The sequence below is a fragment of the Macrobrachium nipponense genome, chromosome 22 (genome assembly GCF_015104395.2).
Source record: "Macrobrachium nipponense isolate FS-2020 chromosome 22, ASM1510439v2, whole genome shotgun sequence".
NCBI lineage: Eukaryota > Metazoa > Arthropoda > Malacostraca > Decapoda > Palaemonidae > Macrobrachium > Macrobrachium nipponense.
This window is the reverse complement of record NC_087213.1, coordinates 53,709,907-53,733,030: the sequence shown is the minus strand read 5'-3', so window position 1 is coordinate 53,733,030 and position 23,124 is coordinate 53,709,907. Positions and strand designations below refer to the sequence as shown.

At 43.4% G+C, this 23,124-nt stretch overlaps 1 protein-coding gene across 1 annotated transcript; it reads right to left on the bottom strand.

Moving 5' to 3' along the window:
* Positions 1-4,076: 4,076 nt before the first annotated feature.
* Positions 4,077-21,691, bottom strand: LOC135198649 (glutathione S-transferase 3, mitochondrial-like). Its single transcript, XM_064226438.1, has 5 exons — positions 21,537-21,691; positions 18,673-18,770; positions 16,891-16,988; positions 15,979-16,109; positions 4,077-6,819 (listed from the first exon to the last, which is right to left on the bottom strand). The coding sequence occupies exons 2-5, from the start codon at positions 18,760-18,762 to the stop codon at positions 6,719-6,721; spliced, it is 420 nt and encodes a 139-aa protein (XP_064082508.1). The 5' UTR covers positions 18,763-18,770; positions 21,537-21,691; the 3' UTR covers positions 4,077-6,718.
* Between the last annotated feature and the right edge of the window lie 1,433 nt (positions 21,692-23,124).

The following is a 23,124-nucleotide window of genomic DNA, read 5'->3' as shown; positions in this document are numbered from 1 at the left end:
ATCTCTTCTAGATCCTGTTTGCGTGACCAATTGCTTGAGAGGAAGAACTGAAGTGGTCGAAGGTGCAACCTTCCCAGAGAAACAAACTTCTCCAGTGAGGAAATGGTCCCCAGCAGACTCATCCATTCCCTCACCGAGCATGTTTCCTTCCCTAGAAAGGCTGACACTTTGTCTAGGCATTGAAGTTGTCGCCCCTGGGACGGAAAAGCCCGAAAAGCCACTGAGTCCACCTGAATCCCCAGATAGACTAGGGATTGAGAAGGAGTCAGATGCGACTTCTCGAGGTTCACCAGAAGTCCCAGGGACCTCGCTAACAACAAAGTCGTGTGAAGGTCCTTCAGACGCCGGTCTTGCGATGAGGCTCGAATAAGCCAGTCGTCTAGGTAGAGAGAGATCCTTATTTCCGCAAGATGGAGCCACCTCGCAACGTTCTTCATAAGAACGGTGAACACCATCGGCTGCCGTGCTGAGACCGAAGCAGAGTGCCCTGAACTGAAATACCTTCCCTTTCAGGATAAACCGCAGGTATTTTCTTGATCGGGGATGGATGGGGACGTGAAAGTATGCGTCCTGAAGGTCTAATGAGACCATCCAATCCCCCGGTCTTAAGGCTGCTAGCACGGATTGAGGTGTCTCCATCTTGAACTTCTGCTTGGTAACGAAGCGATTTAGACTGCTGACATCCAGAACGGGGCGCCACCCCCGACTGCTTCGGCACTAGGAACAGACGGTTGTAAAACCCTGGAGAACTCCGGTCGAAGACCTGCTCCACCGCCTGCTTCTCGATCATTTGATCTAGTAGATCGTGAAGCACTTTCCGTTTTTCTCCCTGATACGAAGGAGACAAATCCTTTGGTGTCGAAGACAGCGGGGGTAACTTCAGGAAAGGAATTCTGTACCCCTTCTTGACGATGTCCAGAGACCAAGCGTCGGCACCTCTCTCTTCCCAGGCTCTCGCGAAATGTAGAAGTCTGGCTCCTACCAGTGGCTGAAGGACTTTCCTCTCACTTCTTGCTCTTAGAAGGAGCGGGGGTCTTGCCTCTGAAAGAGCCTCTTCCTCGAGGGGCTGGCTTCGAGGAAGAAGCAGATCGAAAGGGCTTCGATTTCTTCAAAGCAGAGGACCCAGAAGACGAAGTAGTTGTAGGCTTCCTAGAAGACTGCGCCAGAAGGTCTTGGGTTGCTTTCTCCTGGAGACTGGCGGCTATGTCCTTTACCATAGACTGGGGGAAGAGATGTTCTGAGAAAGGCGCGAAAAGAAGATCCGCTTTTTGCGCTGGCGAGACCGACTTTGCGGTAAAATTGCAAAAGAGTGCTCTTTTCTTAAGCAGTCCCGTGCTGAAATGAGCAGCCAATTCCTCAGAACCATCCCTGACGGCCTTGTCCATGCAAGACAATACACTGGACAGCTCCCACAGACTGATGGAATCAGAACTCCTGGACCTGGCATCCAAAACTCCTAGGCACCAGTCAAGAAAATTAAAGACCTCTAGTGTCCTGAAGAGGCCTTTAAGGTGAAAATCAAGCTCACTATGTGTCCAAGAGACTTTGGAAGAAGACAGAAAAGATCTTCTGGCGGCATCCACAATACTACCAAAGTCTCCTTGAGCCGAGGCTGGAAGCTTAACTCCGACGTTTTCTCCCGTCTCGTACCACATACCAGCTTTGCCACAAAGTCTTGAAGGTGGTAAAGCGAAAGAAGTCTTGCCTGAAGCTTTCCTCTTTTCCATCCAATCGTGGACCTTGCGAAAAGCTTGCTTCGTAGAAAGAGACTTCTTCATTTTCACAAAGCCCGAGATCTTAGTAGCTTTGGATGACGAAAACTGAGAGGGAGGAGTACGTGGAGCTTCAGGCTGAAAAGTGTCTGCAAAGACTGACTGTAGCAGACGAGTTGTTAAAACCTTGTAGTCCGTCGAGACTGGAGCTAACTGCTGTTCTTCGTCCAATTCGACGAAAGCGTCACTAATTTCCTCTTCAGACACTGGAGAAGTCAGAGGAAGTAAGGAAGAGTCACGAGCTTTCTCAAAAGAGAAAGAGCGGCAAACAGGAAGAGTTCCCGCTTCCACTTGCGCTTGCGGTGGTGGAAAACTGACGTCCGTAGGCGCGCGCTTGGCATCCGATGCCAATCTTCTGGCGCCGACTGAAGCGCGCTCGACAGCTACAGGTGCACACCTGGCGTCCACTGGGGCGCTCTGAGCGTCCACTGGCGCGTGCCGAGCGTCCACTGTAACGCGCTGAGCGTCCACTGGTGCTCGCATAACTTGCACCGAATCACGCTAGGCGTCCACTGAAGCGCGCTTGACATTCACAGAAGCGCTCTCGGCATCTAAAGAAACGCGCTTCCTATCTACATGTTTCGTAGTAGCGGATACAACCGCTTCTCGAGAGCGAGAAACGAATTTCTCACCTCCTCTAGAGAGTTGCTGGGGAGCAGAACGAACTCTAGAGGGAGACTCAAACGGAGAGAGAGATGAGCGAGGAGAGGGAGAGGGAGAACGCCTCGACCTCTTCACAGGAAGATTGTCATCCTTTCTACGGTGACGTGGAACAGTCTCTCTTGAAGAAATAACATCTCGAAGTTGCTGCTGAAGCGACTGGAGAATCTTGCTTGTAGGTGAAGCCTCCTTTTCTGGGGAGGGGCTGATCCTGTGAGCAGGCGAGTGGCGAGGGGACGCCTTCTTCCTACTCCCAGGAACCGCCACTTCACGCACCTTAGAGCGACTGAAGCACTCGAAAGAATCATCTAGGAAAGACTCCGCCTCCGAAGAATCCTTACGCTTCTTCTGCGGAGGAAAAGCAGCAAACGCACTATCAGGCGAAGAGCAAAGTTCCGGAGAACAACTTGGACGTGAAGCGTCCCGAACACGAGCCGCCCTTTTCTGCGGACGTGATGTGGTATGAGAGCTCCACCCCTTGCGCGGGGAGGAAGCTTCCGAAGAGGAAAAGCACTCCTTGAGAAGACGTGCACACGCACGCTCCTTGGCAGTCTGGGTAGGTTTGTCAGAAGCTGCCGAAGGCACGCCAGATCGGTGGGGGTTCCTCGTAACCCTCCTTCGACTTTCGACATGCTCTCTCCCCGTAACCTGGGAGTCAAGCAGAGGTCTAGGTCTAGAGGCAGAATGAGGCCGATCTGACGCACCCTCCACTACACAAGGGGCACTTTCACTGCACTTTTCTTCACTTTTGCTCTCCAGAGCTAACACTTTTGATTCTAAGTTATGAATCGATTCAAGAATAAGCGATAAAGTATTACCTCCTACCGACACTGCTTCAGGGGCCGGAGGCAACACTACAGGGGTAGGAGCATAATCTACAGGAGGAGGGTTAGCAGGAGAATCATTTAAATCTTGCCTACCTGAAACACTCCTGGAGGAAGACCTCCTTAACCTATCTCGCTCAAGTTTCTTAAGATAGGTTTCATACGCCTTCCACTCAGACTCTGTTAAACTTTCACACTCCTTACAACGACTTTCAAACGTACATTCATTCCCCCTGCAAACCTTACAAACAGAATGTGGGTCTACTGAAGCTTTCAGTAGCCTACCTCTACATTCAGACATAGAACAAAATCTAGCGCTAGTTGAACTAGACCCTGACATCTTGATCAAAGAAAAATCAAAACCAAAATCAAATCCGTGTGCCAAGCCACCGATCCAATTCAGATACCAAAGAAAAAACCAAAAGGGATACTCAAGTAGCTAGTAAGTTTCCAAAATCTGGACGGAGGTGCTGCAAACATTGTTTACAGCACCGGCGACAGAAAAATTATGAATAGAAAATGGGAATGGTTCCTGATACCCGCCTCCCAGCAGCGGGAATGGGTACTAACCACCCGACTCCCACTGCGTGTGTCGTAAGTGTTTAAATTTCTGTCGGATTGGGAAAAATACATCCATATATATATCTGACAGGTAAGTTTAATGAACAAACAGAAAATATACCATGACATATTTTTCTACTAACTACATTCAACTGAAACGAAACTCCTTCCCAAACTAAATAACATCCACAGACATGAAAACTACCTGCGGTCAAATAATACTTAATGCTACAATGTGAAGGTTAATACAAAGGCTTAGTAAGTTTCAATCTTTATTTCACTCTACTAAGACTAAGAAGTAAAAGAATATGTTATTATAATCCCATAACAATGCTAAGTTTATACATTTAAACTTTCAATCACTACTTAACATTAAAACAAAATTCATTCAAGATCATTTATAACTAACCAGTCATAAACATGATTCACCATACAACAGAACGGAATATAGAATTTAGGCCAAAGGCCAAGTGCTGGGACCTGTGATGCCATTTAGCATTGAAATGGAAACTGACACTAAAAAGGTCTGAAAGGTGTAACAAGAGGTAAACCTTGCAGTTGCAGTATGAATCAATTATTAGAAGAGGGGTGGAAAGCAAGATGGAAGTAAGAGAACATGAACAGAGGTACAGTAAAACGACTGAAAGGGGTTGCAGCTAGGGTCTGAAGAGATGCTGCAAAGAACCTTGAGTAATGCCTACAGTGCATGCATGAGGTGCACTGACAGCACTAACTGCCTATGGGGATTCACCACTTAAAGCTACATGGGATTCTAGATAGCAAAAGATCATTCAGTTTTGCTCTCTTACCATGACACTTCAAATGGCACAGCAACATGAGTACGTGTACTACACTTATTGACATGAACACAAGGTCGCATTTTTTAAAACACCCTATGACTCGCCAAATACATACTTTGTTCTAGAACTGGGTGTAAAGTGACCAAGGAAATAAATGTGATGTAAAAGGCAGAAATCAATGCAGATGGGGGCTGAAGGTTGCTGCTATGAACCTCAAGGGCTGTCTATAAAAAGCCATGATGTAGTTGGTTGCCTCCTATAGGAAAGAACCATTGGAAAGTACACAAAGTCTCTACATGAGTGAGAGAGAACACAGATTCCATGGCAAGTGCAACTGTCTGTGCAAGGTAGGCAAAAAACCTGTGATTCTAACAAATGTTAAAAGAATGTATGATAAGAGTGTCTTCAGGAAAAAGGTGGCTATCCTGTAAGCACTCAAAGGTAAGTGGAGTGAGTGGTTTATGCTAATTACAGCAAACACATTTCTGGAAAATAGTCCAATTATCATAAGCCCAAAATTTCAGTAAAATAATCCCCAGAAACGTTTTACAGGCTATTTCAATGTTTGTTTCCCATCTAGAAGATGAAATCTAAAAAAGAAAAGTCACAGCCCATTTCAGGAAAAGGATGACTAAATAAAAATTGTGTTCCAAATCATTCTTTCATTCTTCAAATCTAGAGTGTAAAGCTGGGTGCAGGTACATATCAAATTATTCCGGAGGTCAGTTGCAACGCTCGTCTATTTTACTTTTACTTATAAAATAGACTTGAACCTACAGGTTGAATATTCTACTGGTGAAAGAATTAGTGTTTTATCAGTACATACATGACAGTCATGCATTTCCCTGGAATATCTATCCATTCAATGAACAAATCATAGATTTAAAACATACCAAAACTAAAATTACATTTTTGCATCCTAATTCCAAAATATTAGCAGAGCAGAAGAAGATGGATGTGGCAGAAATGAGAATGCTTAGGTGGATGTCTGGGGTAACAAGAGTGGATAGGATCAGAAATGACTACATAAGGGGGTCAACTAAGGTGGTGGAAGTATCAAAGAAAGTGCAGGAGGGGAGGCTGAGATGGTATGGACACCTGTTGAGGAGAGATGAGGACCACGCTGGGAGACATACTATGGGAGTGGAGGTGCAAGGAAGAAGAAAGAGAGGGAGACCAAGAAAGAGATGGAAGGACTGTGTGAGAGGAGATTTACATGAGAAGGGAATTGATGAGGCAGAAGCGCAAGATAGAAATAGATGGAAACGGCTCATCCGAAACGGCGACCCCATATAAAAATGGGAAAAAGCTGGGAAGAAGAATTCCAAAATATTAGTCACCATCTATTTGGGTTACAAATATATTGTTCAAATTAAACGAAGTTTATTCTGAGAGTTATTCCAACGGTTACATTCAAACTAATACTGTAATATTTCAAGATACAATCATACAACATAAAAACATCACCTTTAAGACAGTAGTACATAACTATAAAATATGTGATACATGATCTGTTTACAGTAATTCTACAAAATAACGCCTTTATGCAACTCGGGTATAATTTTGTACTATACAAAGTAAAAGTAACATGCAGCACTATACTGTACCTCCTACATCCCTTTACTTTTACTGAGCAATGAAATACAATTACATAAAATCACCTCTTATTATCTAGCCCCGGATTTTTGGTATAAGGCTCCACACTAACATTTTAAGAGTACATGAAAGAAAATGGGTGCACCAAGAGTGATGAGGGGGATGACATTATCAAAGGGCTCAGAAACATATGACCATATTCAATTTGTGCACAAAAATGGACTGGTTCACTGTGAATCATCATGATGCTGTGGAGAAAGGATGTAAAGATGCAAATATTCAACTAAAATTGAGAAGCTAATTATGAATCATCACACTTCCCTGTTCCTGAATAAATACTTCTGTGCTCATTTTGTCTTATCTAAGAACTATTTCACTATGTTTCCTTCAGTGTGGGAAAGAATCTTACACTGGCATCAATAAACATAAACAGTGGAGAAAAATCACTATTCACTCTTTCACTCTGCTCTTAAGCATTATTCTGATACTTACAGAGGGCAAGCAATTAGTACCAGCCAAGCAGGCCAGTGGCAAACCGGACAGTGGTGTACAGCATGGTAAAGAGACCAATGTAACCAAATGAGCCTCGCATCCGTTTCTTGGGATCTGGAAAGGAAGGGAAAAAAAAGTAGCTAATTAATATTATTTTCCTATTGCATACAGTGATAACTTAAGCTTTCTGGGTAACACCTAGCATAATAGTGTGTAACAAGAACATCCAGAGCCTTCAAACCTCTCAGCTAGGCTAAATATAAGGTCACTTTTCCTCAAAAGTTATAATCTTATCTCTCCCAAAGTCTAATTCATCGTTCCCATCCAAACGACTGCTGTTAAAATTTTATTCAAAACACACAGAACTTTCTGTGTAATCCTGCTAACAAATACACAAACAATGACATAAAATCCTTCTTGGAAGTAATCACAAACAAGTCTACTTTCTTGAAGTGTTGATATGTTATGCAACTAAAAAGTTTCATCAACTCTGGCTACTAATGCTAGCACTGCTAACTGTGTAGTATCTGGAAAACACTCAGACAAGTGTACATTTCTGCCACTTGAGAAACTAATGAATAAATTCATATAATAAAGTACCTAGAACTGAATCCACAAAAAGGTCAACCTCAGAATGTTGGCAAACCCTTGAGACATGGCCTAACCTTCAACAAAATTTCAAATAAATCCATCTTCAGGTTTTAAAACATTTTGTGAATAGACAGACATGCATAATCAAACAAAAATGGTACAACTCTTTCATGAAATTAAAGTTTCCAGAAAAATGATAGTTATGTTACAATAAAGTTTTGTCCATACTTACCTGGCAGAAATATACTTAGCTATAGACTCCGTCGTCCCTGACAGAAATTCAAATTTCGCGGCACACGCTACAGGTAGGTCAGGTGATCTACCCTCCCGCCGCTGGGTGGCGGGACTAGGAACCATTCCCGTTTTCTAATAAGATTTTCTCTTCCACTTGTCTCCTGAGGGGAGGCTGGGCGGGCCATTAATCATATATATCTGCCAGGTAAGTATGTACAAAACTTTATTGTAACATAACTATCATTTTTGTACATTCAACTTACCTGTCAGATATGAAAGGCCTAGGGTTTTTGATTAATAATATATTGTCTGTGTGTTCTCTGTGACCTATGGAATGTGAAGAACAGAGTAGAGGCGACGACCCGAGAAAGCTGATGAATGAGTTTCTATGGATGGCATGAGATAAAACTGCCTAGTTAGACAAGTCAATGTACTAAGTTCATGAACTCTTCTTAAAAGGGCCTTTGTGAAACTGGATGCAACTAGAATTGTGAGGCGCTAACGAAGTGTGCGTTCATAAGTGCGTGTGCGCCTCTTTCTGTTAATAATGTTGAATACCCAAGTCTATGGGGGATTTTGATAGAGGCGTCTTCGAGAGAAAGGCAAGATGCCGTGGCGCTCACCGGGAGTCTTTGTTATATAGTGTTTATAGTGTTCCGACTGCTTGGACGGTTCTGGCAGAACTGGCAATGGAGGGACAGATAGTTCCCAGAGGGGTGTAGACTTTAATGGTGACTACCATTACTATTAGACATTTTACTGTTCTGGGTTTTTTGAGTTAGTCTGTAAGACTTGATTACTTGATTGATTAATTATTTATTCATTGTTAATAAATGTTAATGTTACGATGCGACACTCTCATTTTCATTACCTGTTAGAGTGGAGAGAAAGAGGTGGAGAGAGAGAGGTGTCGGTGCTAGAGAGAGAGAGAGAGAGAGAAACTGTGTGTATTGGTTTGCCTGACGTTCGGTTCGAGCTACACGCTTACCTAATAGGTAATGCGGGAATCTCCCCATTACAGATATATACTTAGCTGATTGGCACCCTTGGTGGAGGGTAAGAGACAGCTAAACTACTTAAATAAACAGGAAACAACACATGTTGTAGGTTAAAAACCTTGGTTCTTACCTGATTTGGCAGAAGACTTTATGGCTACTGTCTAAGAGCCTGCTTTGCCTCAAGAGCCTCAGCGAAGTAGTGACCTATAGCTGAGAGTTCTTGCGGATCTGTCAATGGGGTCTTATCCAGTTACGCGACAGAACCTTGAGGATCTTTGTCAATGGGTGCTATTCCACTTATATGACAAAACCTCTTGCCTCTGGCAATATCAAGAAGCACAAAACCAATCCCGACCACCTGACCCTCTAACCCGGGTTAGAACTACGATTGAAAGAAGTTACCCCAAACATTCTTTCAAACAACCATAAAAACACATCACCACAAATAAAAACTAACTAAACTATTAAGGATTAGAATTAGCTCCCTGTCCCAGCACCGAATCCGCAGATACGTATGGCCCTAGTGAGAAGCATTTTTTGTAAGTCACCCTTACGTCCTTCAAGTAGTGGGATGCAAGTACAGAGTTGCATCTCCAGTACGTGGCAGCCAGAATATCCTTCATAGACATGTTTCTATGGAAAGATAATGTCGCAATGGCTCTTACCTCATGCGCTTTTACTCTAAGCTGCCGTAAAGAATCGTCATCCCACGTCGCATGTGCCTCTGTGATGACACTTCTCAAAAAGAATGCCAGCACGTTCTTAGATATGGGCCTTTTTGGGTCTCTAACCGCACACCAGAGACTCTCTAGATTACCCTTAAGTTGCTTCTTTCTCTGCAGGTAAAACTTAAGGGTCCTGACAGGGCAAAGAGACCTTTCTATCTCTTCCCCCACGAAGTGGGAGAGTCCCTTAACCTCGAAGCTTCTAGGCCATGGTTTCGAAGGATTTTCATTTTTTGCCAGGAATAAGGGCTTAAATGAACAGATAGCAGAGTCCCCTTTAAACCCAACTCTCGAGTCCAGGGCTTGCAATTCACTCGTCCTCTTTGCAGTGGAGAGAGCCATGAGAAAAATACACTTCCTCGTCAGGTCCCTGAACGAAGCCTGATGGGGAGGCTCGAACTTACTAGACGTCAGGAATTTAAGGACCACGTCTAAATTCCAGCTAGGTGGTAGTGAGGACTTTCTCTTGGAGGTCTCGAAGGATCTGATGAGATCATGCAGATCTTTATCTTCCGCTATCTTCAGCCCCCTGTTTCTGAAGACAGCGGAGAGCATGCTCCGATATCCTTTAATCGTAGACACTGCCAGATGACATTCTTCTCTCAAAAAGAGAAGGAAGTCAGCAATATACTGGTCACAGAGGTACTGGAAGAGGACAGCTTCTTCGACCTGCACCAACGTCAAAAGACTTCCCACTTCGATTGGTACACCCGTTAGGTTGAAGACCTGCGGGCTCTGGCGATTGCACTAGCATCTTTTCGAGAAAAGCCTCTCGCTCTGACGAGTCTTTCGATAGTCGAAAGGCAGTCAGGCAGAGAGCGGGGAGGTTTTTGTGAAACCTCTCGAATTGGGTTGTCTGAGCAGATCTCTCCTTAGTGGAAGAGATCTGGGGAAGTCCACCGTCCATTCCAGTACCTCTGTGAACCATTCTTGAGCGGGCTAGAAGAGAGCGATTAGGGTTAGACTCGTTCCTGCTGAGGATACGAACTTTCTCATCACTTCCCCCACCAGTTTGAATGGGGGAAAGGCGTACGTATCGATGCCTGACCAGTCCAGTAGGAGAGCGTCGATTGCTATTGCTCTCGGGTCCGCTATCGAGGAGCAGAAGTTGTCCAGTCTCCTGTTCTGATAAGTGGCGAACAGGTCTACATGTGGCCTGCCCCACAGGGCCCAAGTTTTAGGCACACGTCGTGATTGAGGTTCCACTCTGTTGGTAGGACTTGGTTTCTCCTGCTCAACAGGTCCACCCTCACATTCCTTTCTCCCTGTACGAATCTGGTAAAGAGCATGATCCCTCTCTCCTCCGCCCAGATAAGAAGGTTTCTTCCAATCTCGTAAAGGGAGGAGTGTGTTCCTCCTTGTTTCCGAATGTAAGCCAGAGCCGTGGTGTTGTCCGAATTGACTTGGACCACCATGCCTCTGACTTCTGACTCGAAAGACTTGAGGGCTAGAGATATCACAGACAGCTCTTTCACGTTGATGTGCCAGGACACCTGTTCCCCCTTCCAGGTGCCTGACACCTCCTTCGACGCGTCTGAGAACAACACTAGGTGCGGGTTCGGTTTCAGCAGGGACAAGCCTTTGTTCATCTTAAGAGGAGTTAGCCACCAACTGCGGTGCTACTTTACCTCCTGAAGGATAGGGAAGGAATCTGCCAGGCCTTCCGACTTTTGATTCCACATCCTTTTGAGGTAGAACTGTAGGGGTCTCAAGTTGAGCCTTCCTAGAGAAAAGAACTGCTCCAGCGAGGAAAGGGTCCCCAGCAGACTCAGCCATTCCCTCGCGGAGTTTCGCTCTTTCTCTAAGAAGACTGTCACTTTTTTCTGCCCCCGATCGAGCCTTTCCTGGGATGGAAAAACCCGAAAACCCCGAGAATCCATCCGAATCCCCAGATAGACAAGGTTCTGGCTGGGGATCATCTGGGACTTCTCGAGGTTTACCAGCAATCCAAGAGACCGGGTCAAAGTCAAAGTCGTATTCAGATCCTCCAGACATTGCCGTTCCGACTTGGCTCGTATAAGCCAGTCGTCCAGATAGAGAGAGATCCTCACCCCCTTCAAATGTAACCATCTGGCTACATTTTTCATGAGGCCCGTAAAAACTTGCGTGGCCGTCGACAGGCCGAAGCACAAAGCCCTGAACTGGAATATCTTCCCTTGGATCATAAATCGGAGATACTTCCTTGAGGATGGATGAAGAGGTACGTGGAAGTACGCATCCTGAAGGTCCTGGGAGACCATCCAATCCCCTGGATGCAGAGCCGCAAGAACCGAGGAAGTCGTCTGCATGGAGAACTTCCTTTTCTCCACAAATCGGTTCAATGCGCTTACCTCCAGGACAGGTCTCCAACCACCCCCCCCCCCCCCCCCCCCCCCCCCCCCCCCGAGGCTTTTGGCACAAGGAAAAGGTGATTGTAGAAGCCTTGGGAGTGTGGATCCTGTACTACTTCTATGGCCTCCTTCTCCAACATCTGATCCACTAAGAGAAGGAGCGTTCTTCGCAGAACAGGGTCATTGAACTTTGCCGAAAGTTCCCTCGGAGTCGAGGTCAAGGGCGGTCTTTCTTTGAAAGGGATGAGGTATTCCTTTTCTAGAATCGAGAGGGACCACAAGTTTGTCCCACCTACCTCCCCTCCTGAACCCAGGCTTCTGAGAATTTTAGAAGTCTGGCACCCACTGGCGTCTGGAGGACTTGATTGTTACTTGTTTTTCTTGAAGGGCCTGAAAGAGGACCTCCCTCTCTTTTCAGGTCCTTTCCTTCTGGCGGAGGATAGAGAAGAAGGACCTCTTCGAAAGGGCAGTTGAGGAGGGCGACTCTACTTCCTTGCGGAAGGGGCAGCTGGTCTCGCCTTCCTTGCGGATTGAACCAGCAGGTCTTGGGTTGCTTTCTCAGTCAAGGAGTGAGAAATGTCTTTCACTAACTGAGCAGGGAACAGTTGGTTAGAAAGAGGAGCGTAAAGTAAAGAGGACCTCTGGACCGGGGAAACGGATTTGGTTAGAAAAGAGCTATACACATACCCCATGTAGTCTTGGCCGTGGGTAGAGCATGTCTCCTAGAAGAATCTACCAAGGTAGAAAAGTCTGCTTCTGCAGAAGAAGGAAGTCCCAGTCCCATCGACTCCCCAGTCTCATACCAAATCCCCCTCCTTCCTGAGAACTTGGAGGGAGGACAAGAGAAAACTTTCTTCTCTGCTTCCTTCTTGGAACTAAACCAAGATCCAACCGACTGGAAGGCTTTTCTCATCGAGATAGTCGGGTGCATCTTCAAGAATGAGGAGCTCTTAGCTGTTCTAGTACTAAAGAACAGAGATCGAGGCGAGGGAGGAGCGGCTGGACTGAGGGAGTCGCCGAACTCCTGAACTAGCAAAGCCGCCAAAGTCTTGTAATGCGACATCGTAGCTACTCTAGGAGATTCCTCCTCCGAAACCTCATCCAGGTCTTCCAATGCAGACCTGCCATGAGAAGCGCGGTCACAGGAAGGAGATCGCCTATCAGGTGAGGCGGACCTATCTGTTGACGAGAGCTTGCGTTCGCGAGGAGAGGCGCTTCTGTCCAAAGAGAAGCGGTCGACAGAAGGCGATCGCTGATCCAAAGTCGAGCGCCTAGAAGGCGAAGAGTGTCTGTCTGGCACCGCGTGCCTGGTAGGCTCTTCAAGGCTGGGTGGCGCCACACGGTTGGGAGGCGCAATGCTGCTGGCGCCTCGCGTCCGGCTGGGACATCGCGGCTGGATGGCGCCTCGCGCCTGGATGGCGCCTCGCGCCTGGATGGCGCCTCGCGCCTGGCTGGCACCTCGCGCCTGGTTGGAGCTTCGCGGCTAGAATGCAGCTCGCGCCTGGCTGGAGCCTCGCGCTTGTTTGGCGCCTCGACGCTGGGTGGCGCCTCGCGGCTGGAAGGAGCTGAGCGCTTGGCTGGCGCTTCGCGACTTGCAAACGCCTCGCGCCTGCAAGGAGAAGAGCGAGAAACAGGAGGATCGTGAAAATCCAGGTGAGAGCGCCTGGCGCTTCTCGGAGATAAACTCGCTTCCCGAGAGGCGCTTCTCTTGGTCTGAGGACGTATGGATCTCTTGATCAGCAGCGATACGTCCTTTCTGCGAGGAGTATCCTTAACCAGGGTGCGCCCACAAGAGACGAAATCTGCTCCTGCAGATTAAGAAGGATCTTCGTGATAGTACCCTCTTGATCCGCTTCAAAGGGAGGAGAAAGAGGTCTAGAAGTCGAAGGAGAATCCAAACAAGGCGCTGGGCTGAAAGGGGCTCTCCTGGCTCTTTTCCTGTCCACAGGAGACTCCTCTGGGAAATGCTCTGGGCTGGAATCCAACAAGCTGCTGGGAGCTTTCCAAGTCCTCTTCAAGGAGCGCGACTCCTCAGCCGAACTCCAACTGCGCCTGGGAGAAGCGGAATCAGACGAAGAAAAGCACTCTTTCAGGATGTCTTTACAACGGCGATCCCTGGCAGTCTGGGACGATTCAACAGATCCTGCCGAAGGGACGCCTGACTGGTGGGGATTCTCCACAACCTCCATACGGCTTTCAACATTCCTCCTCCTCTGGGCCTGGGAGTTTGGAAGAGGTCTAGGCCTGGGAGCGTTGCAGAGCCGATCAGACGCCCCCTCCACTGCACTGGGAACACTGCAATCACTGAGCACTGCACTGTTACCTTCAAATGCTCGCATTTGGAACTCCATCCTTTTTAAGGCGGCTTTCATGTTAGCCAACTCCACAGACAAATCCATGGGTTTGGTGAAGGGTGAAGAAGCTGAAACCGTAGGAGAGGATGCTACGACTACATTATGGATAGGATCCTACCGTATTCTGAACTGGCTCGTTAGAACGAGACCTAATAGTGCTTCTAGAGGAGGCCTTTCTAATCTTATCTTTCTCTAATTTCCTCAAGTAGGAAGTTAGAGCACTCCATCCTTCCTCACTCAAGACTTTCACACTCCTTACAAGGATTAGTAAATGAACACTCATTCTCCCTACACCTCTTACATACCGTGTGAGGGTCTACTGAACCCTTCGGTAGCCTCACATTACACCCCTCATTCATACACACTCTAATTACATAAGAAGAGTCCGACATTATAAGAAAAATCCAAAGCGTAATCAAAAACAGTCCACAAAAGCCTATGCCAATCCAACGATCCAATACTTCACCAAAAAGACAGTCCAGATGATCGAAGGCGAACGAAAGCAAAAATCAGGTCAGGAGGAACCAACAACAATGTTGTCGGAACCGGCGACAGAGAAAATCTGATTAGAAAACGGGAATGGTTCCTAGTCCCGCCACCCAGCGACGGGAGGGTAGATCACCTGACCTACCTGTAGCGTGTGCCATGAAATTTGAATTTCTGTCGGGGACGACGGAGTCTATAGCTAAGTGTATATCTGACAGGTAAGTTGAATGTACAAAACTACAGTTTATTACCAGTCTTGAATACAAACTACCTAAATATACTGTTCTCTACTACACCATTTACTGAACTTCTGCAGGGATGTAAGCTTAGGACAGAGTGGTTACAACATGATGGTGAATTTGCCCATTCCTAATCTTTTCCTGTGCAAGTGATTGTATTATTCAGCTAAATAAAGAACTAGACTAAGACTGCAGAAATGTCCTGTTGGTAGAGACAGCAAAGACTTAAGACTGATGTGAAGGCCTGTGCTACTCCATGAAACGGAAACGGAAACTGGAGATTATGAAAAGGTTTCACTACAGACTGTTACGATCCATAGTCAGTGCTCACAATATGCAGTTCTAAAAAGTTTTGCTTGAAACACTGCTGCCCCTTGCAATACAATGTTCTACAGAATGCAAGCACACAACATGAGCATCTTTTGCAGTTCCCTTTCGTCACAGGTCATATGTTCCATGAACCATTTCCAGTAATGAAAAGATAAGTCAATTACCAACAAAATTGCCATGTGCCATAGGAGCCAACATACACCAGAAAATGACCGATAAAGTAATCAAAATAGTATGGGATTATCAAAATAAGAATTACAACCACTAAAACTAACAACAAGGAAGGAATATAAAGAAAATGAAAACCCAAAGTATTTAACAATAAATAATGGATGGAAACTAGAACTGAAGAGATACAACTCATCCCATTGTGGGAACTTCTTTACAAACAAGATATGTGACATGGAATAAACTGCCACCAGAAGTTTTAAACAGCAATAGTGTGGAAGAGTTTAAAAGAAAGCTAGATCAAAATCATTAGGACACTGTGAATGAACAGTAAAATCTGCTCCTACAAGTGAGCACCGGATGTCTCCTCGGATGGACTAACAAGACTTTGAGACATCCTAACCCTTGTAACTCCTTGTAACAGTAGAAAGACCAGATGAAGTACATCAGCTGATTACTAGACCCAAAAGAGGTTACCTCACATGTAACATAAATGCTCTTGTCTGCTCCAGACATGACAGGAACCAGAAAAAGAAGAGGAGAAAGGGAAAACAAAGTAGGCTCTAGCCCACAACAAAGCACTGACCCTTACTCATGAGAGGTTGAAAATTACATGCATCATGGAAAATGGGAAGGATAGAGAATTCCACAGTCAGGATTTACAATGATGGAAACAGTTAACAAACCATGCATTTCAGACATTATTGTCCTCTAGAAAGTAAATGTATGAGAGTGGGGTTTTCAGAGGCACACATAAGTCATAAACTTGTTATTTCCTATCAATATGTATATGTCAACATTAATACAGATAGTCTAACCTCCTGTGTAGTAGCCAAGTGCATAAGCAATACGTCCAGCACACCAAACTGCACCTCCTAGGGCAGTCACCTCTGGATTGTAGAGACCACCAAGAAGGAGTAATGTCAGGAACTGAGGGTAATTTTCTAAACTGTAATAAGAGAAATGAGTCAGTCATTCCAAAATGACAAATAACAAAATTCAAATACTGTACTGTAAGGTAATCTTCAAATTTCAATCCAAATACAGTACATATACATAATACTGTTTTCAAGTGTGATCAATTCTGCTTGATTTCTTTATGTCTACAAGGCCTCCATAATTCATTATCCAGCCAACTAAATTAGGCAACAATATAGAAAGAGAAAAGCACTCACAATTCTTTATTTCATAGATTATACAGTAGTACCTTAAAAAATTTAGCAACTGGAAATGTTTCAGCTTCTGATTCAAGTTCTTGAACAGATTTGTGTCTAACTTAATATTAACTGTTTGAACCAAGGACTAAATACTATAGATCTACCTATCCACACAGAAATTAACCAAAAAGGTTCCTATGTATTTAAAATACATTTATGGCCTAGATGAAGCTCCTTGATTTCCCAGCAGCTATATTCTCAGCAAAGTGCAGAAGTAAATGACTAAACAGTAATCATTTACACATAAACAGTAATATATCTCTCACACTATCAACAAGGAAATGCAGTCAATTTACTTCCACTAAGCACAATGACTATAACTGGTTCACTTAAGGTAGATTCTTGGATGATCCCTATGCCTACGAGACGTTAGTTTGGCGGCCACTGATTGGCTGGGAGCTGCCTACCTCCCGGTACCAGCCAATCAGCGGCCACCAAACAAACGTCTCGTAAGAATAAGGCTCATCCGAGAATCTACCTTAAGTGAATCAGTTATACAGCAATACTACTTACGTATTTTGGTGGGCTCTTTGGTAGCAGTTAAAAAGATCATTAGTTGTGCTGTACATAGTTGGGTAGAAAATCTTATGCTGTTTGCGAGCACCACCGACCTGAAGAGGAAAATTAATTATATCAACACAGCTGGGTTACACATTTTTTCTACCTAGTGCCAAGCTCAACACAATCATTTCTATATCTTTTTATCAAGGAAATGTTTCAAAATATAAGTAACTTGAAATTAATTATGGTATTCAAAACGCAGTTCTGTGAAGTGGAATGCTGTACTGATGGGCTACCACAAGGTTGTATGTAAATTACATATCTCAACTCTGTAGCCAAATCAAATGACCTAATAACCTGTACTGTAATTATGTACCTATACCACATGAATGGATCTTGCCCAAGGGCACCATCTGAGAAACATGACCAATTCCAAACAACCCAAAAAACTTCTAACATTTTTAATTTAATTGGTTAATAAAATACACACATCAGCAATGAGGACATCATCAATGAAATTCAATCTAACTTTATCAAGTAGTAAGGAAAGCAACAAAAAATGCTTTTAGGAAAGGTTAAATGTTTCAAGCAAAATTGTAAATTTGCGTGTCATAAATGCATAACCTCTGGAAAGAAACTTAATTAGTTACATAATGAATGTACTTCACGGTGACATTTACATAAATTTTTGTGGCTAAAGCACTTGTTAGATATATAATTATATTGACACACATAAAACTTCAACTTTTAAAACTATAATTTACATTTTACATGACAAAATAGTCTCTTATTTATTCTGTACACTAAAACTGTATCACAAAAGTTCATTTACATGGACAGAGCTGCGCTAATTACAGAGTTTTATTCTCATTTACCTTGAAGAAAACTTTTCAAAATTTCACCACTTAAAATATATCAAGTAAAGAGGAAGGAGGTCGGCATTAACCTGACATGTATCCACCTACACATCACCTCTGAGGTGAAGCTCAACGGGACACATGTTTAGTAGTACTAGCCCCATTGGGGATCAACGTATTATAACACCCATTTGTATTTATTTCTCTATGTTAATAAATTGTATCTTTGATCGCCTAGGGACTAACATTAAACACAGCGTCCACCGAGCTTCCACCATGTTTAGTACTAGCTCCTCAGAGATGACGCATAGGTGGATACATACCCCAGGTTAATACCAAGGTGGTCATGCTTTCTTACAGCAAACAAATTACGAATGAAGAACCAAAACTCTAACATAGAACTACCATGCATGTACAGTACCATATGAAGACTTAGTTCAGCTTCCTGTCATACACCAGAAGGTTGCCATGACTAAATGCAAGGTGCCTCATGATTGAGAAGTGAATACAGATGAAGGTACAAATTAAATAAGTGTTTGTTCTTAGGCATAAATATTTAACTATCATTGTAAACAGGATTATGATATGTATATACTACATGGAATGAAATGGAATCTAAATTTAGGCCAAAGGCCAAGTGCTGGGACCTATGAAGTCATTCTGTGCTGCAAGAGGAAACAGAGTACAGAAGGATTTAAAGGTGTAGCAGGAGGAAAACCACACAGTTACATATGAAACAATTGTTACGAGAGGGTGAAAAGTAAAGTGGAAGAAGAAGAATATGAACAGAGATGCATAAAAGTAATAGAAGGGGTTGCTGCTGGGGACCAAAAAGATGATGCAGTTAATCTTAAGAAATGTCTACTGCACAATGCGTGAGGGATATGGATAGTACTACCCCCTTATGGTGGATATGCGTATAAAGTATCTGACTTACCTTCATGGACTTCCACACAAGCATAAACATTGAGCCTACGCCCACTAGCACACAGTACCCATACCCAGCAGGAATTTCTACGGTGACCATGATGAAAACTGAAATATATCAAAAGTTAATCAAAAAGAATCAGAAAATTCATATTCAAATAAACGGAACAAACCAGTTGATGTATGGACATAGAAATATATTAATATGTAAAGCGCCTTAACAATAAAATACATATATCAATTGGATACAGTACTCTAGAACTTACTGGAAATTACAAAGTTAGTACCTATGAGCTAACCTGACTTGTGCAACATAACCTAGTGGGGCATTTTAATGCTGACAAATTTTTATCCTTTTAATTTTTTCTTCAGTGACTATGCACATGAAACATCAATTTCATTTGCTTTTTACACATCTGGACATTACTCTTGTTAAAATTCGTTTCAGTTTTTTCCCTCCCAATAATAGTCAGATGGTCAAATGCTGGGTAATTTATAAAATAACATGCAGCAGTTATATCTAATGATGCAGTCCTCCAACAGTTCCCGAATGAAATAAATGAATGATATATAAAATCTAAGCCAAGTGGCCAAGCACTGGGACTTAAAGAGGTCATTCAGTGCTGAAAGGGTTATTGAAAGTGAGGAAGGTTTAAAATGTGTCACAGGTAGATTTTGGTGGCACTCTGAACATCTTTTATTCTATGCAATTTGTCCTTTGGAGTTATCATTAATGAGCTGTGGGCGCATCCTGCGGATATACAAACTACCCCGTCAGTTTTACTTGAGGGGGAGGGCGGGTAAATGCTGGTTCTGGTTAGGTCAATGTTACTTAGGGAGGCATGGCCAGGCAAGGACATGGCAGCCTAAATCAGGTTATGGAGGTAAGGTCTGGTTAGGTCAGGACACAGTATTCTGAGAAGGAGTTAAGTTTGACACGTTGCTACTCTGCATTTGTTCCATTGGGTCATGTATTTGGCATTTTGTTAATTTGAAATACCATTACCTTAAATTATACAGTCCCAGCAAATCACAAGTCAGGCAGGTAACCTCTGACAACCTAACATAACATAATCAAAAGTTTTCAAATACCATAAAGGAAATTTAGTAGTCTTTGATGACCTGACCTAACCTAATCAAAGCCCTTATAAAGGTAAAACTTTACAATAGATGTACGGCCTGATTCCTGCCAGTCACTGACCAGGAAAGGTCACCGCCTTCGTCCCCTGGCCAGGTCAGGGCACGGCACCTTAAGTTAAGTTACGCAGGCGAGATCTGGTTAGGTCAGGACCTAGCATTATAGGAAAGGTTAGGGCTATTCATGTCTTAGGAACCTATCCCAGTCGACGACTGGCATGAAACTGGCCGAGCAACTAAGGTAAATGACCGAACAGCGACAAAGCGGCCACCAATATCAGAACGCAGCCACTTCCCAAAAAAGTGCTTGAATTATGCCATTATTTCGTAATTTAGTAAAAAACACTTCAAGGGGAATGTAGAGGTCTCGGCGTCCTGTGTGGATGGGCGACAACTCGACTGATGCTTATGGTAGCGAGTTCAAGTACTTTTCAGGAAGGTGGCCGCATTCCGGGATTGGCGGCTACTATGTCGCCATTCAGTCGTTTACCCTATGGTAAAGTTTTAGCCTTATTATTACCATATAGGACCTGTAGTAGCTTCAGATGATCTAACCTAACCTAATCAAAGGCATATTTTTACCCTATAGGACATGTAGTACCCTAGCCTACTTATACCATTATTCTTAATTACCTATTTATGATTTGTTGCTTAGCCTATTAGTAGTAAGAGATTACAGTTTCAAGTATTTCTACAGAAGCACTCCACACGGACTGCAATTAAACGTAACCACCGATACGACATCCACTAAGGATTAGGCCGTCCAATATATTTCGCCGTGTTCAGTACTGGACCATGGGGGTTAATTACAGTCGTCAAATAATTATTAGTACTTAAAATTCTTGTTCAGTAAGTAAAACTGCATAGAAAAACCACAGCTGCCATAGTATAGGCCGCCGCGTTTAAGTACCCTAGATCTACCCAGTTTCATTTTTAAATTACTATTACTGTAACTAATTAAATATAACATACATATACATAAATAGTTCTATATATGATGTAGATGAAATACAGCAACTACAGGTAGGTAATACTACCCTAGGGGATTAGCTACTACACATAAACCTTAGATGGCCTATAGCAATTCATTAACATGTTAATGAAACCTCATCACCTAATTAGCCAAGTAAAAAAAATTAAACGTGACTATCATATTTAAAAATCATGACGTACTAGACGAGCTAACCTAGGTTTGGCGACTACCTTAGGGTAGCCCTAGACCTATGTTAAACCACGCCGGTAAATGACGACCTTTATTAACATGTTAATTCCACCACATCATTAAACAAAAAAGGATTAAACGTAACTAGCCTTAAATTCCTGTATAGGTACTAGTAGCTATATACCTACGACGTTGACGAAAGAGTATAGTATAGAGACTACCTTAGGGTAGCACTATAGACCTACGTTAAACCACGCCGGTAAATGACGACCCAAACACGGCCAATAACGTTTTATTAACATGTTAATTCGACCCCACATTCCTTAATTATACGAAGATGAGACATAACCTAGGATAACGACTATCCTATTGAGTAGCAATAGGTAGACATACAGGGTGTCCATAAAGTCCCGGTACCATTATAAGTATTTACTGTGTAAAACGGTACTGGGACTTTATGGACACCCTGGTGTGTTAAAACCACGGCAGCCTTTATAACGCTTTATTAACATGTTAATTCAACCTCTCTAGTTAATAAAAAAAGAAAATAGCTCTCAAGCTCAGGTTTTTCTCACCTAGGTGCGTTAATGACCGGTTCCTGTAGAAGCAAGACGCCTTATTATGCGGTAATCTAGTCAGTAGTCACTAGTCACTGTGATTGTATATACCTTGTAACCTTAAGGGCATGAGCCGCATGACTCCCCCCAACCCCCTCCTTTCCCGGCCATGTTGACAGCCTGGTACTTAGCAAAATGTTTTTTTATGTTTTTTTATCATATTTTTAGCTTTGGTTAATCATCGTGACGATGCAACTTGATTTTATCAGTCCCCTCCACCCACTCTCTCTCTCTCTCTCTCTCTCTCTCTCTCTCTCTCTCTCTCTCTCTCTCTCTCTCTCTCTCTCTGATGAAGCTTTTAACTGGCTTATTGTCCTACTCGTTTTTTTCTTCATAAGATTAACGTTGCATTATCTCTCTCTCTCTCTCTCTCTCTCTCTCTCTCTCTCTCTCTCTCTGAATTAAATGAAGCTTTTAACTGGAATATTGTCTTACTCGTTTTTTTTTATAAGATTATACGTAGCATTATCTGTATGTCTGTCTCTCTCAGTGAAGCTTTTAACTGGATGAATGATGCAATCGTCTCTCTCTCGAATTTAGATGGGGCTTTTAATTAGATTAAGGCTCTCTCTCTCTCTGAATTACACAAGAGAGAGAGAGTTTGATGAAGCTTTTAACTGGATTATTGTCCCACACCTTTTTTTATAAGAATTAACGTTGCATTATCTCTCTCTCTCTCTCTCTTAATTTGATTAAACTTTTGATTAGATTAATGTTGCATTATTTGCGCTTGTGTGGATTGGTTGTCTATTTTAACAGGGGGAGGGAACTAGATAAACATTTCAATGACATTAATGTTGCATCCCCCACACTCTTCTCTCCTTCCAGTTGCGAGTCGTGTACATTACTTTTTAATGTCCTTAAACACTTTAAAGATTGAAACAACATTAGTTTAAGGTTGGCCTTATGTCATCACCGACTCTTGTTCCTTTCACGGGGTAAAATGGACTGGTTATTGAATTGAAATGAATGAAGAACTTATGCCAAAGGCCAAGCACTGGGACCCATGAGGTCATCCGGCGCTGAGAAGGAAATTGACAGTAGGAGGAGGAAAACCTCGGGGTTGCTCTGTGAATCAATTATTGTGTTAAAGGGTAGAAGGTAAGATGGAAGAAAGGGAATATAAAAGGAGGTACAGTAAATGAACGAAAGCGGTTGCAGCTAGGGGGCCGAAGGCACGTTGCAAGGAACCTTAAGTAATATCTACAGTGCACGGCAAGTGGTGCACCAAAGACTCTACCCCTCCCCCACCCCCCTTACGGAGGACTGATATTACTGTCGTCAGCTCAAGATGAAATCTTATCAGCCTAGGGATTTTCATTGTTGAAGTGTCCTTGAAAAACAAATTTGTTTTCATTCTAATTCCTCAGTTTTACAACAAATCAATCGAGGTTGTCTGACGTATGATAAGATTGTCCACACACACACTAGTTATTTTCGGAGGTAAAAAACTCCTTCGTAATTTATGGCAAACTGCAGGTAGTATTAAAAATGTACATTTAGTTTCAAGTGGTTGCGTAATGTGAGATTCATCATGAACCAGAAT